This window comes from Leishmania mexicana, chromosome 15 (genome assembly GCF_000234665.1).
Source record: "Leishmania mexicana MHOM/GT/2001/U1103 complete genome, chromosome 15".
Classification (NCBI taxonomy): Eukaryota; Euglenozoa; class Kinetoplastea; order Trypanosomatida; family Trypanosomatidae; genus Leishmania; species Leishmania mexicana.
In genome coordinates this window covers 559,261-574,822 of record NC_018319.1, presented here as the reverse complement: position 1 = coordinate 574,822, position 15,562 = coordinate 559,261, and the positions used below count along the sequence as shown (strand labels likewise).

Below are 15,562 nucleotides of genomic sequence, written 5' to 3'. Positions count from 1 at the left end.
TAACCCTAACCCTAACCCTAACCCTAACCCTAACCCTAACCCTAACCCTAACCCTAACCCTAACCCTAACCCTAACCCTAACCCTAACCCTAACCCTAACCCTAACCCTAACCCTAACCCTAACCCTAACCCTAACCCTAACCCTAACCCTAACCCTAACCCTAACCCTAACCCTAACCCTAACCCTAACCCTAACCCTAACCCTAACCCTAACCCTAACCCGTACCCGTACCCGTACCCGTACCCGTACCCGTACCCGTACCCGTACCCGTGCCATAACACACGCACACAACAACCTTTAATAGACCACACACACCAAGGGATAACAGCAACACAACCACAACCACAGCCATAACGACAACCATCACCATCACAGTGCTACACCACACACGTCCGCACACACCGCAGCAGCAACGCAAACAACTAGCAATACACACAAATACAGCAGCAGGCTAAACACACACAACACGCGGTGCAGGTAGCGCAGTCGGGCAGTGGGCGCTCCTCGTAATGCTCAACCCGGTAGCAGAAGCAAGGCGTACAAGCACACACAACGTAGTCCTAACGCGGTGCCGCTGTTGCTGCGTTGTCTGGCAGAATCCTTCAAAGCAGCCACCCACAGCGCAACAGACCAAGGGGGAGTGTTGTTGGACTGCGCAGCAAATACTGCAATGCATTGGAGAACCACGATTTCGCTCTTCAGTGGGATACTAGCAGCCTACATGAGAGAGTTACCTAGGCAGACTCTCCAGCATGGAAAGACAGTGTGGGTGCGGTCGAAGCTTCCAGATGAGCGCAAGAGTCGCAACAATAGGAGAGAAGAGAGGGTCGTGAAAGCGGCGTACACAGCAGTAGATGGGTCCTAGTGAAAACTTGTCACCATGGAATAAGGGACAGTGTGTTTGACAAAAACCGTGTCCTTCACCAACACAAGCGTCCTCTTCACCCTAGCCGCCGCTAGGCATTCGCCTCACAAGAGGCTTGTCGCAGCGACTGAGTGCATTAGTGGCACAGCTGATAGGGTACACCATCCCTACACTGGGTGCAAGCATCCTGCCTTGCACCCGGTGCTACAGCTAATCTCAGAGATCCTGTGCAAGCAGAGGAGCCGTTGATAAATAAAAGATCACAGGGAGGTTGCCACTGTGCGCAGATCGCGCTTACAGTTTCTTCGGTCCCTGATGAAGTGCTATTCACGTTTGTACGGAATGGCTCGTTGACTAGAGTTGTACAGTACCACTAGGAGAGAAGAGCATGTCTGGTCTCTCGAGTCGTGTGTGATCTGTGTTGGTTAGTGTGTACAAAAGGACGTGAAGGAAGAGAGCAGCTGTAGCTTCCAGGCGAAGAGTTGGAGCCCAGAAGGAATCTCCGCGCAGACAAAATGTCTAGTTATAAGTGCGTGTGTTCGATGGGCTCTGTGTCACGGCAGTGGAGCGACAGTTCGCGATACGATTTCTTTACGAAGAGTAGGGGAACAACAAAAGCAGCGAAGGAGATGAAAGAAAAATGGTATTGTGCACATAAAAAACTAGTCCGCCATGAGGTATCGCGAGGCGGAGAGTGGTGTCCAGTATGGCACCCGAGTAAGGTGCAGATATTCTCGTCCTCTTGGGATGCGGAGCCAGCCCAACGTAGATTGTCTCCATGGCCTTTGATCAAGTGAAGAGCCTTGTCGAAGAGTCAGTGCGTTTTTTGGTGAGCAGAGCAGGCAAAAAGAAAAGCGCACCATTTCTTATGCGCTCTTTTTTTTGCTTTCGAATATCAGCTGAAACGAAGACAAGTACACCCTCCCGCCAGAGGCTTTGATGTTAATCGCTAAAGAAAAAGCAATAGCATCATCATGTTGAGACGTAGAGGAATTCAAAAAGCGTCGACAAGAGCGGGCGCAACTGCTCGCAGTTCCAGAAGATGCAAAGAAGCTGAAGCCAACTGTGCTACCACCCTTCTCTGCAGCAAGGCAATGCCCACCATTGAACTCACTCTGGGAGAAATCTATGCTGCGCAGACAGAGAAAAAAAAGGCGTGGGTGCTCCACAGCACCAACGCTTTTGTGTAACGATTTCCGCCGTCAGCCGCTACTCATCGTCGTCCAACAGCATACGGGACGACGGCCTGCCGGGTTTGAGTTGTGGTTGATCAACGCAGAGCGGAGACGCTTCATCCTCGTCGAGTAGTAGTTTTGTTTTGACCAGCTCTAGATCGGCACCTACATGGGGAAGACTAGCGGATCTCTCCTTTTTCAGCTTCAGGCAGTTCTTGATGGGTAGTGTCTCACCGATGTTCTCCCAGTCAATATTGTTGTCCAATGTGGATGCTGGTGTGTTTTTCAGGTGCATGCAAGGATCATAGAGCTGACTTGGCGTCACATTCGAGCGGCTGCTTTTCTCGAAAAAGTGCCTGTCTTCTGCAGAGAGCCGCGAAAAATAGCAGTCCCTTTCAGCAAGAAGCCCTCGCTTGAATAGCGCTCGCTGCTTCTCAACTTCGGCAGCGTAATCGGAGTCGGTGGAAGATGTTGTGGTGCTAGAGGACCTTGACTGGGATGAGACAGTTTCGGATTCGGCAGAGCGCTCGCGATTGCGCTTTCTGCGCTGTTGACGCGGTTCGTCCTCTGACGTGTCTGTGACGTCCTCCTCATCGTCAAACGCTTCGCGGTCAGGCAAGTACGGAGGCACGGAGTCATCTTCGTCAGTGTCGTCGTTGATAAAGTCGTCTTCATCTTCTACTTCTGGATTGAAGTGGTGGGCAACCGTCTCGTTTGGAAACGCGCTCTCTGTGACTGCCTCCGCGTGGCCCTCCGCCAACTCGGTCGCAGCAACCACTCGGTTGTACCGCAGCCGATTGTAGCTGGCATTTATGTGCCAATAGCGCTGTAGAGTTAAAGCGGCTTTCTTTCGAGCGCTACCGTACAGTCTCACTTCCTCGTCGTGCTTTTCTTCATTCCACTGATTGTAGTGATTGTAGTATGTGCAAAGCACATCGCGCAGCCGATAGTCTCCAGCGCTTACGCCGCGCACCCAATGGTGAGTCTCCATGTGTGTCTTCCATTGTGCGGCCCTGCGGAAGACAATGTGAACGAGAACATTGTCCCAGACCGTGTCAAGGACAATCGGCACACCATTCTCTGCGTCCCCAGTGCTGGGGTCTTCGCCGTGCATGTGCGAAAGAACATCCAGAGGGTCGACGACAGGCAGACCGCTCTGGAGTCGCTTTACAGGACGCCCTTCTTCAGTCCGAGCAGGCAGAAATCGAGTCTGCAAGTAGTGCTCGTAACACATTGGGCATACATAGACTTCTGCGGGATTGAGTAAGTAGAACTCGTCCATAATCTGGTCAAAGTAGACGTGGCGATGCAGCACTGCAATTTGGCCGTCGTCCCCGGCCTCATCGCCTCGAATGACAGTGTTTCGTGACTCAAAGTGAAACTTCTTGCCTTCGGTGTCTTCGATTCGCTTTCGGAGAGCGTTTGACATGGGTTCCCGAAAGTGTGGTGGCTGCATAAAGCCGCCATTGTCGACAGCAATGCGAATCAGTGTGCTTGTGTTGTAAAATAGTCGCAGTGTTTTATCCGGGCTAAGAACTTCGATAAACTTGACAGGATCGAGCGGCTCCGCCGTTACCGCATCGATTCGTTCGTTGGACACAGCATCCAGGTTGAGCTCACCCTCCAAGGCCCTCCCACGACGCGGGAGTTTTCGCTTTGGAGGCATTGTGGTAGCTTCCTGTTTAACCTCTGCTACAGGGCCTTGGTACCTTTGAGGAATACGGTCCTTCCGGCTGGTATTGAGTATGAGGTGCACGGTGGAAGATGTGTTTTAGAAAGCTCAAAAAAGTAGGGAAGCGAAAACGTGACATCGTAGAAAGTGAATGTGGTACCGGTTGTGCCATCCTAGCATTAAGGGTGAACGACGGCCGGAGTCGCTGTTTAGCGACACAATGGCGGCCCACGAAAGGCGGCGTCCAGATTTGCAAGAGATGTGCAATCGCTAAGGTTTCGCCGCGGTACCACGTGGGAGGTCGTGCCGCACGCCTAGTGCTCTGTGGCATGTATGTGATGTAGCTTGAAGGCATAAAGCCCGTGAGGTGGTGCTTTCTCAAGGTTTCGACGATGATGCAGCCCACGGCACCAGCCCAGGCTAACATTTTTTCAGTGCGGGAGGGGCTGCTTTAGGTACAGCCTCCTCCTTTGTCAGACGATTAAGCGTTCGTGGGCACGGCAAAGGTATTTCGCACGCTTGGGCTAAGGTTCCTCAGGAGAAACCATGCTGCTTTTGTAGGCAGACAGCCGGGAGTTTGACGCACTGCAGCCGTCAGGGCCAGGTTCGTGGCTCGCTGTGGTGTCGGCTTTGCCGCATCTCCACCACCCCCCCTAGTCTCCCCGCAATGCCCCCTGGGTGATGCAGCGTCGTGAAAACGAGTTAGCTGCAGTCACAAGTGCGTGGATGTGCGGCAAATGAGGATGCCAGTGGGGAGCGTGCTTGTCATCGCACTTCCATTATGTGAGCTAACCAATTCAGGGGGAGGGGGGGAGTGCCGATGCAGCTGTGACTAAAGACGTTGAGGAACCCACATGCTATTCACCGGAGACTGCATCTCGGCGCGGGACAGCAGGATAACTAAGTGAAATCCTGCAAAGAGAAAGGTGTGCGCTTGACCCATGTTTGTTGCAGGGGGCAGCACATGGCTTCTTTGAATTGTCTGCAACTACAGGAAACTGCCTCTCTGTATAAGCTGTCAAGATCGAGAGTGCTCCTGGTTTTTTTCGGTTCCGCATAGAGGTTGCGATCGATGTGAATTGAGCAGCTGAGTCTGGAGTTCCGCACTGCACATCAAAGAAATAGCATCGCTCAACAACTGGAGGAGAGATTCCCCCTGCACTGCAAATAGTTTATTCCCTTTCGCATTGCGAAAAATTACTTCTGTGGTGCGTATTTTGTGGCACCAGTATTTTTTAGCTCGCGTCTGACAGAACTGCTGGTGATGTTTTTTTCAGGTTTGTTTGTTTCAGGATCGATGGGTGAATGCACAGTGTTGTGTTACTGGATGTGTAGCAGGCATACTTGAAAGGTGTGCTGTATTAGTCTGCTATTTCTGCATCTTCGATGCTCCAACTTTCTCGTTTTTTCTGTTTTTTTGCGATCGCAGAGTCGTGGCAACTATCCACCAGTCGTGCTTATGATTGTCGCTACTCGAACACTCTTAGGTGTACTCCTGCTGGTGTATATTCAGAGATGAATAGTCTTGGCTTCACTCAAGCAAGCGGACATCAACAACGAAATGGACAGAAAGAAAGGCAGCAAAATTCTTTTCCGTTTTACAGCTTTTGTTTGAGATTTTTGTTTCTCGAGGGTGGCATCGATTTGTGTAAAAGGCTGCTGCGAAACCGACGGCGTGTACGTGAGTATGAGCTTCCGTAACGATACCTTCAAGTACCAGTCTTTAGTATCCCAGTGATGGAAACATAAATGTGGGACGCCTTTTGTTCGCCAAGGACTATAATAGGGTTGCTGGCAAGAGTTGTGACGATATCTGCACCAAACTGGATGGGATCCGCAACTTGCAGAACTACCATCTTGGCTTGCTTTGTATTGCGGCAGTTGTGAACGCGGTGCAAGTGAGTTTTTGTGTGGAATCGGAAGTTATCTAGTTGGATTCCCACGGCTGCGATGCTGCTAAAGACCAGATCGTCTCTCTTTTTGAAGCGATGCTTCCAGGCATTTCGTCTTTTTAGAGTATCGAAGGAATGCCGCCGGACGTGGACATCTTTTCTGAACTGAAGCACATTGAGAGCCATAGTGGGCGTCGCTTTGCTATCATCCTGGGCACAAGTGTTGAGATGGAGTGTATTTACCGCGGCCATGAGTTCAGCAAATCGGAGATACTGTGGCCTGTAGCGACCGCGTTGGCGCTTGTGCTGCATGACAATTGTACCTATCGGCTGCTGGGGGAACGAATGAAGGCGATATCATGGTGGTAGGAACAGTGTGCGAGTACCGTCACTAAGCTGTCGACCCCCTAGGTTTGCTGCGTGAGGTGAGAGAGCAACGATGGTTTTTGTGTTGCTAAACCTGCCGATGACCAACACGGAGTCCTTGCTAATTTACCTGCACAGGTAGTATGGTGGAGGCATCGTACGTCTTTATTAATAATGGGTCTTCGCTCGTTCACCTTCACCGACGGCGTGTCGCCGGTGTGTGCGTCGTTGGGCTGGATGTCTTCTCAAGCGTCTGCTGATGTTCTGGCATATCTGCAAAAGCTGTGACAGTGAACTTTGCACCAAAAGCGTCAGTAATCGGCGACACAAATTGGTGTAGCGATAACGTTGCAGGCGATATGTGTCCATACATATTTGAGGAGCTCGAAAAGGATAATGGTCATAGAGAGCTGAGCCTTGCGGATTTGGTTTCCCGATGAGTGGCGCCTTGTGGTGCTTGCCTGCTTCAGATTTAACGGCTCCTTGGTTAAGAAGTTCCACTGAGCCAAACAGTACATTAAAAAATAAAATGAGCACAGCGATAACGACCACCGTGCTGTGCTGTAAAGCAAATGTCGTCTTTGCCTGGGTACTCGGTGGTCAGCGTTTATCTTTTCTCTCCTCAAAGCGTCGTTCTGTTTTCAGATATCTTTTTTCATTTTCACGGACCTGTGCTTCTCCTCGTTTGACATGGCAATGAGAAATCTGTCTGCTTTGGATGGTTTAGTCGTCGACGTTGCAGTAGGAAAAAGCGAATCCTCATCTTTGTGCTCGTGTGTGTGGTTACTTTTAGCCGTCTTAAGAACTGTTCGGGGTTGAGTTGGCGCAAGAAAATGTGGTATTTTCCGCACATGAGCATCTCTTGGAGGCGAACTGAAGGTTCAAAAGGTACAAGGGGTCGGCGTGCGTACTGTACTATAATCTGGGTGTTTTGTTTTTTCGTTCGGTTTCTGGAGGAAATTGAGAACGTTTTGTCCTTGGTAGTGCTCTTTTTGCGTTCAAAAATGTCTGGATTTTTTTTTGTTTTCCTTCTTTCCCATTGTTTCTAAACCACTTCCTGTTACCCATCTGTCAGATGCCATCGCTTCAGCCCTCATGCAGGTCCATGAACGTGGTCCGGTTTTGCGGAGGCGTGCTGTCCACTCAGTTTTGTCTCGCACCAATTGTGAAGCTTGCGTCAGAGAAAAAAGACGAGAAAGTGCATATAGAGCTCGATAATAGAATGGCTGCTTTGGCCGCAGGAAGACGTGTTCCAGATGACCGGGGTTTAGCCGTGGGTCAGCCTCGGTAGGAGAAATGTGGTTGCAGGTATTTAGTCGATGCCCTGTTCGTGGTAGAATGATACGGTGGAGAGGCAGAAAAAAAAACGTATTATTATCTTTGAAGCCATCCTTGGAGCGACAGGAGAGAAAGTACTGTGATGATTGTTGACATGGTTGCATAGCGAGGAGAAGTGACTGGTGCCTTAGTAATACCGATTTGTTTGTAGTGGCAAGGGTTGTGCGATGCGCTTTTGTCTTCACCATAGGCTACTGCGAAGAACCGATGGGGTCGCTGTACGAGTGTCGTGATGCCTCTCTATCACAAGAGGAAACTCGTTCAAGAGAGAGATCTCCTTTTTCAAAAAGAAAACAAAGGTATGCTGAGGGGTCCCATTTACTCTTGTATTAATTCTGTAGACGTTATTGAAGAAAGGAAGCACCGACCCTCCTAGGGCTTCGGTGTTCAAGAGCGTATCGACTTGGATACCGGATTTACGTGCCTGCTTGTAGACGGTGGCGGAGCTCCTGTTGTGGGCAGACTCAAATGGGCTCTTCTCATTGCGATTTGGGTGTAGAGTTTTTCGGGAATGATCACGTCGTGCACGGAGTGTGGTGAATCTGTCGAGATAAATGCCTCGTGAATACTACATAATTTTCTTTGCTCCTCTATCTCGTTGCTTCGTTACTGCTTTTGATGATATTCTATTCCTGACGTTCACGATAAAGGAAACTCAAAGGCCTCAGAATGCATGAGAAAGGATATTTGATAAAGTAGTGCTCGTGCCTTGAGCTTATTATCACAGCGGGAGAAACCAGGTCTGTCGCGACTCTTCCTGAGGTTATTACGGCGCTGCAGCACTAAGACTTTTTGTGACAAGTCTCTTCATTTCTCTCCTTTACGTTGGATTTGGAAAAGTGCGTTCTATCAAAGAAAGACACAAAAATGTCGGATGTTTTAGAGTTTTTCATTCCGAATCACGTCGCAGATTTGGAGGATGTGACGAAGATAGGACCGGGTTGCTACCATGTCGAGACCGTGTGCGAGTTTGACGTTCCTGAGCGTCAGCAACTTGACGACTTGACACGGTTGTTTGATGCATTGCACCACGAAAAATCACCCACCGCCCTATTCACGAAGCAGGACCTTTTCCTTCCGCTCTACTCGTATATAAGAGCGATTCGAGAGAAGTCCGGGCACCCGACTGTTGTCACGCGGGTTGCACGGCACAAAATATGCCATGAGGTCGGTGAGCGCCTGAAGAAACTGCTCCAAGTGGCAGTGGCATTTCTGAAGAAGCAGAGACTAGGAGGCGCGCAAAACGGTGCATTGGAAGTATGCCTGCGCTCTACTCTCAAGATGTATGCTTTCCTTGCCTGCAACATACTTCTATCTGTAGCGCCACCCGACGAAGATGAGAATCCTAGTGGACTTTCCCAGCAGCAGTCGCACCGGAAACGCTCGCGCCGCGATATGGATGGCAGCTTTGGCGATGATGGAAGCGGTGTCGACATGGACGGCAGGGAGTTGGTGCTCACTGCACTTGTCGAATTTTGCTCACCGGACGTAATGCAACTGTGGCCCGAGTGTCATTTGGAGGATTCGACGTTGAATCTTGTTCTAAAAATGTGCCTTCACATGGTCACCTTGAAGCAAAATATTGTTGGCGATGCTCAGTCAGTTGGCGGCGCCCTGGCACTTCTCTTTGCACGCGCAAGCAACTGCATTCTCTCGAAAAGGAGCATCGCAAACTCGACAGACCTTGTTTCTCCTTTAGTGGAGCTCTCGCTCAAGTCGGAAAGCGCTTCCTTGTTTCTCTCAAAACTTGTTTCTGACATTGAGCAAAGCGAGACGAGCGTGGGATTTGGTGATGAGCTGCTGCGCGCTATCTTTGAAACGATGTCCCGAGCTGCCCTCTACGAGGCGGCCAACGATTCTGCTGCTGCGAAGAATGTCGCGTGCTTCTTTGGAGAAGTGGCGAAGCGCAGCATTACTGTTGTGGTCAAGATGGCTGACCTTGTTATTCCTGTCCTGCAGAGTGAGAATTACGATATCCGGAAGGCGCTAGTGACGTGTATTGCGGAAATGGTGCTTCAGCGCTATACCGGACACGCGCGAAACGCCAACGATGATGCCGTTAGAAACTCGTACCTGAACGAGCTTCTTTTTCGTGTCATGGATGTGAACGCGTTTGTGCGTAACCACGTCTTGCATACCTGGGAGCGCTTAGTGGAGAGTCGGGCGGTGCCAAAGAGGTACCACTTGGCGGTGATGGCTGCGTTCGTCGGTCGACTCGAGGACCGCAATTATCTTGTCCGTGACGCTGCCATGACTGTGATTTCGAGCGTGCTGCGCAAAAACTGGTTTGGCAACGTTCTGAACACAGCGCTTCTCAAGAGCAAGTTGGATGAGGCTCTCAGGGACGGAATGGTGTGCTTTGGGGATACGTCCGCGATGGAGAAAGAAATCGAGAACGCTAAGGCGCAGTTTCAGCCGGCGACGGAGGTGGTAGGCGATCCTCTGGAGGTGAATACGGAGGAGGTACAGGGGGCGGGCGTATCGCGAGAGGAGGACACGGTGATGTCCGACAAGCAGACGGTAGTCATTAACAGGATTGTATTTTACCAGAACACGCTCTGTTTTGTCGAGCTGATCAAGCAAGCACTGCAGTATGCGTGTGTTTTGCTGGATAGCAAGACTGAGCGGGACGTAATTGAGTCGATCAAGCTCATTGTTGTCTGCTCTGAGTACCGTGTCCAGGGGGGAGAGCGGGCGTTTTTGAAGGTTCTTGTCATGGTGTTTGAGGGCGAGATGAAGATCCAGTTTGCCGTCCGTGACGCTTTTGCAGAGGTCGTTTTCAATGCGTTTAACCGCGTCGCGGCCTCGTCAGGGACCCGCGTCGCGGCCAGTGCGCAGAAGCTGATCAGTGTCCTCCGTTGCGCCTCCGAGGGCGAGGTGAGCGCAGTGGATCGCATTTTGGGGCTCATGAAAGCCAACCCCGCTTTTGCGCGACACCTCTCGGCGCAGTTTGTAGAGGCAATGTGGAGCATCGCAGAGGGTTCGATCGACGCTGACGCCACCGACGGTGACCGGCGCATCGCCATGCGCATCTACAGTCTGTTGAGCAAGTACGTCTGGAAGGACCTGCGCGCGCGCAAGGACAGCATAGTCGAGTTTCTTTGCTCCGACAGCCACAAGGACAACGTACTCCTGTCGTACGTCTTCGCTGCTCTCCAAAGCGAGGCGCTGGACCCTCAGTTTCGCCCGATTCCGGCCGATGAGGATGTCCGGCGGCATCCGGTGCTCCGACACGTGGTCAATCATCTTTGCCGCCGCACGGAAGGGATGGCGTCGTGGATGATCCTCGCGGAGGCTGGCGTCAACGTCATACACACGCTGTGCGAGGTTCCTGTCACGGTGTACAACTACATTCTCGAGTACTACGAGTCGTGCCAGAATCTGGAAACGCAGCCGAACCGGAAGGCACAGTACCTTTTCTTACTCGGTCACACGGCACTGAAGCAGCTCGTGGCGGTGGAGGCGGCAGAGAAGGCGGAGCTGAAGGCTCTGGAAGAGCAGCCGAAGGCTGTCGCTCAGGCCGCGCCAAAGGTGAGGGACGAAACAGACTCGATGCACAAGGAGCTCGGGCTTGGCTCGCACGAGCTACGGAGACACGAGATTCATGAGCTGGCGCAAAAGCGGAGGCAGGCGATCATTTCCCCCGGCTCTGTTTGGTCTCGCTTTGCCGATATGATCGTCACCACATGCCGCAAAAAGTCCTCGGTTTACGCGGACAAGCCGTTCGAGCGTGTGTGCGCCGTCCTCGCCCTTTGCCAGTACATGATCGTAAATGAGGGCTTCTGCTCCGAGCACCTCAACCTCCTTTTTGCCATCGTCGCGGACAAGCGCGAGTCGTGGGTGACGAAAGTGAACGTCGTGATTGCTCTCGGTGACCTCGTGTGCGTGCACCCCAATCTGCTGGGCCCGTATCTCAGTGTTCCCACCACGGGCTTCTTCAAGCTGCTGGTCGATGAGGACGTCCGCGTCCGCGCCGTGACGATCCAGGTATGCTCCCACCTTGTTCTGGGAGAGATGCTGCGTATCCGCGACCACCTGTACACCATCGTGAAGCTCGTTGCAGACCCGGACGAAACGATCGCCAACAACGCCGTTACCTTTGTGCAGAACTTGGCGATGAAAGAGAAGGAGAAGACTGGCAATTTGATCCCTCCGCTGGCGACACAGCTGAGCAATGTCATGCCGTTTGACAAGTTCCAGCTGGCGATGCGCACTTTGCTGGAGCGCGTGGAAGGAGACAAGCCGACGGATTCACTGATTGACCGTCTGTGCCAGCGCTTTGAGTCTTTTTCAGAACGCAGCAAGAAGAAGCTCGCCGTTGCACGCAACATCGCGTTCTGCCTCAGCGAGCTCAACTACACGACGGAGCGGACAATCAAGCGGGTGACGTCCGAGTCGTGCTACCAACAATACAGGCACTGGCTGCGTTGCGCTGAGGTGTATGAGTACTTCAAGCTCATTGCAACAAAGGCGAAGAAGCAGGGCCGCGGTGGACCAGAGCGCCGTGATCGCGCAGCCATTGAGGAGTGGGAGGCAAGGATGCAGGCGGACTCGTGCACGGAGGCTGACGGCGAGGAGAGGACGCCCGTCGCGGTTGTCCAGGAAGTGCCTGTGGAGTGAGGCCCTCACCGGATGCGCCGCCGAAAGGATGGGCATCTGTTCACGGTTTATACCTGGCACCTGGAGTTGGAGGCCTGGATGATAGTGCGTGAGTTTCCGCTCGTGGCTGTGTAGATGTAGTGCTGCTCGACAGAGAAGAAGCGACCATAGAATTCGAATCCTGGCAGAAATAGAGATGTTGTTTGCTTTGCTTGGTCTATGTAGCATGCTGTCTTCCTTTTTTTATTGTGGGGTGCGCGGTTTGCACGGCCGCTGCCACAGATGGCAATAGAGTAGATAAGCGCGCTCCCTTTTTCCCTATTTTTCTATTGTGTGCCTGCAAGCGAAAGCAGCGCAGCTAAATGATACAGAGTACTCGTTCCCGAGTTGAAGGAGTCTAGTGGTGCTGGGACGAAGCCGCGCTGACGCCTAGGGGTCCTGCGTCGAATTTGCACTTGCAGTGTAGCGCGTATGGGTAGGTGAATTCTACAGCCTGGCCGTTGCTGCTGTCATTCTGTTTCCCATCATGTCTTAGCTCTTCCGAGAGATCGCTCACAGCGGTCGTCTTTGACCCACCGATCCCCCCCTCCTCCGAAAGAAGGGAGCGGCGATGCACCCTCTCCCCCCTCCCTGTTTCTCCTGTTCTGTTTTGCTTTTATCAATCTTGCCGCGTCTTCGGAGAACGACTCACTTCATCGACTGCGGAACGCACACTGGGAGAAAGGTTTCGATCCCGCGCGCTCCGCAAAGAAAAGAGGACACAAAAATAACGCTTTGACCCCCTCCACCCAGATTTCAGCAGCAGCACTCCCGCATGTCCTCGTTGAGTCTCGTTTTTCTTGTCTCGATACGCAGTCGACCGTGTTAGTGGCAAAAAAAGGAGGAGGGGAGCACAGAGTGACAAGATGCCGACCAAAATGGCAGCGGTGGACTTCGAGTTCGGTCCGCCGCTCGGCACTGGGGCGTTCAGCAAAGTGGTCGTTGGCTTGTATAAGCCGACAAACGTCCGGTATGCGGTGAAATTTATCTCGAAGAGGTCCATTCTTGACGCCCCAACGGATGAAGAACGCACTCGCATGGCTGAGGTGGCTCGGCGAGAAACTAGAATGCTGCTCATGTGTGAGCACCCCAACATCGTCAAGTTCCATGCCTCAATGCAGACGACGGAGGATTTGCTGTACGTGACAGAGCTTTGTGAAGGAGGAGAGCTGCTAAAGCATATTGAAAGGTGGGGGCACATTCCTCTTGAGGCGGCACGCCACGCCATTGCCGAATTGTTCTCAGCCGTCTTCTACCTCCACCACGGCGAAAAGAAGTGCAACTCTGGTCCAAGCGGACCGGCCATGAAGCCGCTGACGGTGATACACCGCGACATCAAGCCAGAAAACATAATGCTCAGCGTGGACAAGCATCTCCGCCTCATCGATTTTGGAACGGCCGTCGTGTGCCAGTCTGCGGACGACAAGGCCACTGGTGAGGAGACTGGCAGTGGTCGGGCCCAGACCTTCTGTGGAACCACCTGTTACATGTCTCCCGAACTGTTGGAAAGCAGTTATACGTGTTGCGCGTCTGACTACTGGGGCTGCGGCTGCGTACTGTACTTGATGCTCGTGGGTCAGCGCCCTTTTGACGCATCCACGCAGTACTTGCTCATCAAAACCATCCTTGAAAAGGAGCCAGAGTTTCCTGACAACATGGACCCAGACGCGAAAGACCTGATTCGCAAGCTACTGGTGAAGGACCCAAAGGCGCGTATCGGTATGAAGGAGATCAAGCGTCACCCGTTTCTGGCATCTGTCAACCTCTCCACTGTCGCGGACCAAAAAGTGGCCGATTTTTGGCTTCGGGAGACACCGTGGGTGGATGAGGCGAGCATTTCGGCGTGCATGGGGTGCCAGCGGCCGTTTGGAATCCTGCGCAGCAAGCGGTTCTGCCACAACTGTGGGCGTATTACGTGCAACTCCTGTATCGGAGACCTCCGGATTATTCCGGAATCTCGGTGGAAGGCGCCTCAGCGCGTGTGCACGCCTTGTGCTGGGATGTTGAACGATGTGTCCACATCGTAGCCCACTTGAATATGCTGCTTTCATTCCTCTTTGCTTTGCCATGTGTTTCAGTCGGGGCGCGATCACGATCCAGGCTTCCGAGATCGCATGTGAGGTTCGTCTGCGCTGAACGTGTATTCTAGAAGGAAAGAAAAAGGATTTGAGTATATGGCTGGGCGAGTGCTGCCGAAACTCGACTCAATACTTTGACCAGGCGCTGCATCTTCCTTTCCTTCTGCAACACCCCACTTGGCGAACTCCAACCTAGTGAATTCACTTTTTCAGGCTGCTTGATCCACAATGGTGCAAGGAAGGAAAGGGAAGCAATGCTCCTCCGCGCCACTCCCCCGCCAAGCACACCAACTCTTCGTACGCGCGAACTGCCTCCCCACCTATTTCCAGTTTTTTATCATCACCGCTGCCATCCTTGCCTTGTCCTAGAAAAATCGCCGTTGTGCCACTTCACGCCTGTGCGCTTTGCTGATCGGATACCGGCAAGTCGTAGCAGCTAGTCGACCAGCAGAATCCTCCTCCTCTTCCGCTCTTTTCCTGTGCCTCCGCCGCAGATACCTCAATTTGTCTACCTTCTCGCTGCCTTGCGCGATGAACCCAGACGAGAGGGAGGCACAAGAAAGAACGCTAGCTAAGCTGCAATGGTTGAATGAGCGAAGCAAGCTCGACTTCCGTGGGAATCCGGCCCCGTTCGAGACAAAGAAGACGCTGAGGTCCGTAGAGCAAGCGAAGCGGGCGAGGGTGCGTTCACTCGCAGGGACGTCGGACTTTCTCCCCTTCTGGCACGGGACAGCCCCGCTGGCATTGGATGCGACCCGTAGCAACTACATTCAGGTTGACCAAGGCTCAAAGCCATCCTGCAGGAGGTCGGGCAGAGCCTCCTACGGCGCGCAAGCCGTCGACCCTTCTACAGGTCTCACAGAGGTGCAACTTGCGCTGAGCTGGAGTGTTCCGCATCCTGCGGTTTCGAAGCCACGCAGCCCTGTAGGAATGTCCACAGATGGTGCACAAGCAAGAGTGCAATGTGACTCTTTGTATCTGCAAAGCTTGTCACCCGAGGAGCGGGCGACTGCGTGTCGCGCGTACTTGCTAGAGCACCCCAAGTGCACCACTGAGAGCTTCCGGGCCCATCGGTCGAGATGGGCGGCCTCTACTCAGCTCAGCGCCCCAATCGTGAAGCCTCCGCCGAAACGGCCGCAGAACGCCGCGCTTCAGCGGCCAAACTCAGTGCGCGTTGTACACCTGCTTCACTCTTTGTGAGAGCTGAAGGTAAGAAAGTGGCTACCGCCTTCGTTGTCGTGCTGCCGCTGCGTGATACAGCTTGCTTAGATATACAGTTCTCTATAGATTTAAAGTGTTGGAAGCGCCAGCTGCTTCGCTAGCCGCTCTACGCCCACTTCCTTACCTCTCCCTCTGTACCTGCGTGGCGCGTGCGCATAAAAGTACAACCCCTCGATAGAACACCACCCGTCTTGAACTCGAAGGCTGCACTGACACAAGAACGCCACACATCGTTGCTGTCCGTGTGCGTACGCCATGCTCGCTTGCCCCGAGTACTAAGGTGTGAGCGATGAAAGAAGGACGCGGCCTTGTTTTC

General features: G+C 52.7%; 4 protein-coding genes across 4 annotated transcripts; 3 read left to right on the top strand and 1 right to left on the bottom strand.

The window, feature by feature from the left end:
• Positions 1–2,075: 2,075 nt before the first annotated feature.
• Positions 2,076–3,707, bottom strand: LMXM_15_1570 (conserved hypothetical protein; the record flags this gene model as incomplete). Its single annotated transcript, XM_003873633.1, has 1 exon — positions 2,076–3,707. The coding sequence occupies one exon, from the start codon at positions 3,705–3,707 to the stop codon at positions 2,076–2,078; it is 1,632 nt and encodes a 543-aa protein (XP_003873682.1).
• A 4,469-nt stretch (positions 3,708–8,176) lies between these two features.
• On the top strand, positions 8,177–11,929 carry LMXM_15_1560 (putative condensin subunit 1; the record flags this gene model as incomplete). Its single annotated transcript, XM_003873632.1, has 1 exon — positions 8,177–11,929. The coding sequence occupies one exon, from the start codon at positions 8,177–8,179 to the stop codon at positions 11,927–11,929; it is 3,753 nt and encodes a 1,250-aa protein (XP_003873681.1).
• Positions 11,930–12,813: 884 nt separating this feature from the next.
• On the top strand, positions 12,814–13,974 carry LMXM_15_1550 (putative protein kinase; the record flags this gene model as incomplete). The annotated part of the gene is made up of 1 exon (XM_003873631.1): positions 12,814–13,974. One exon carries the CDS (start codon positions 12,814–12,816, stop codon positions 13,972–13,974), a length of 1,161 nt encoding a protein of 386 aa, XP_003873680.1.
• Positions 13,975–14,556: 582 nt separating this feature from the next.
• On the top strand, positions 14,557–15,225 carry LMXM_15_1545 (conserved hypothetical protein; the record flags this gene model as incomplete). The annotated part of the gene is made up of 1 exon (XM_003873630.1): positions 14,557–15,225. One exon carries the CDS (start codon positions 14,557–14,559, stop codon positions 15,223–15,225), a length of 669 nt encoding a protein of 222 aa, XP_003873679.1.
• Positions 15,226–15,562: the final 337 nt, after the last annotated feature.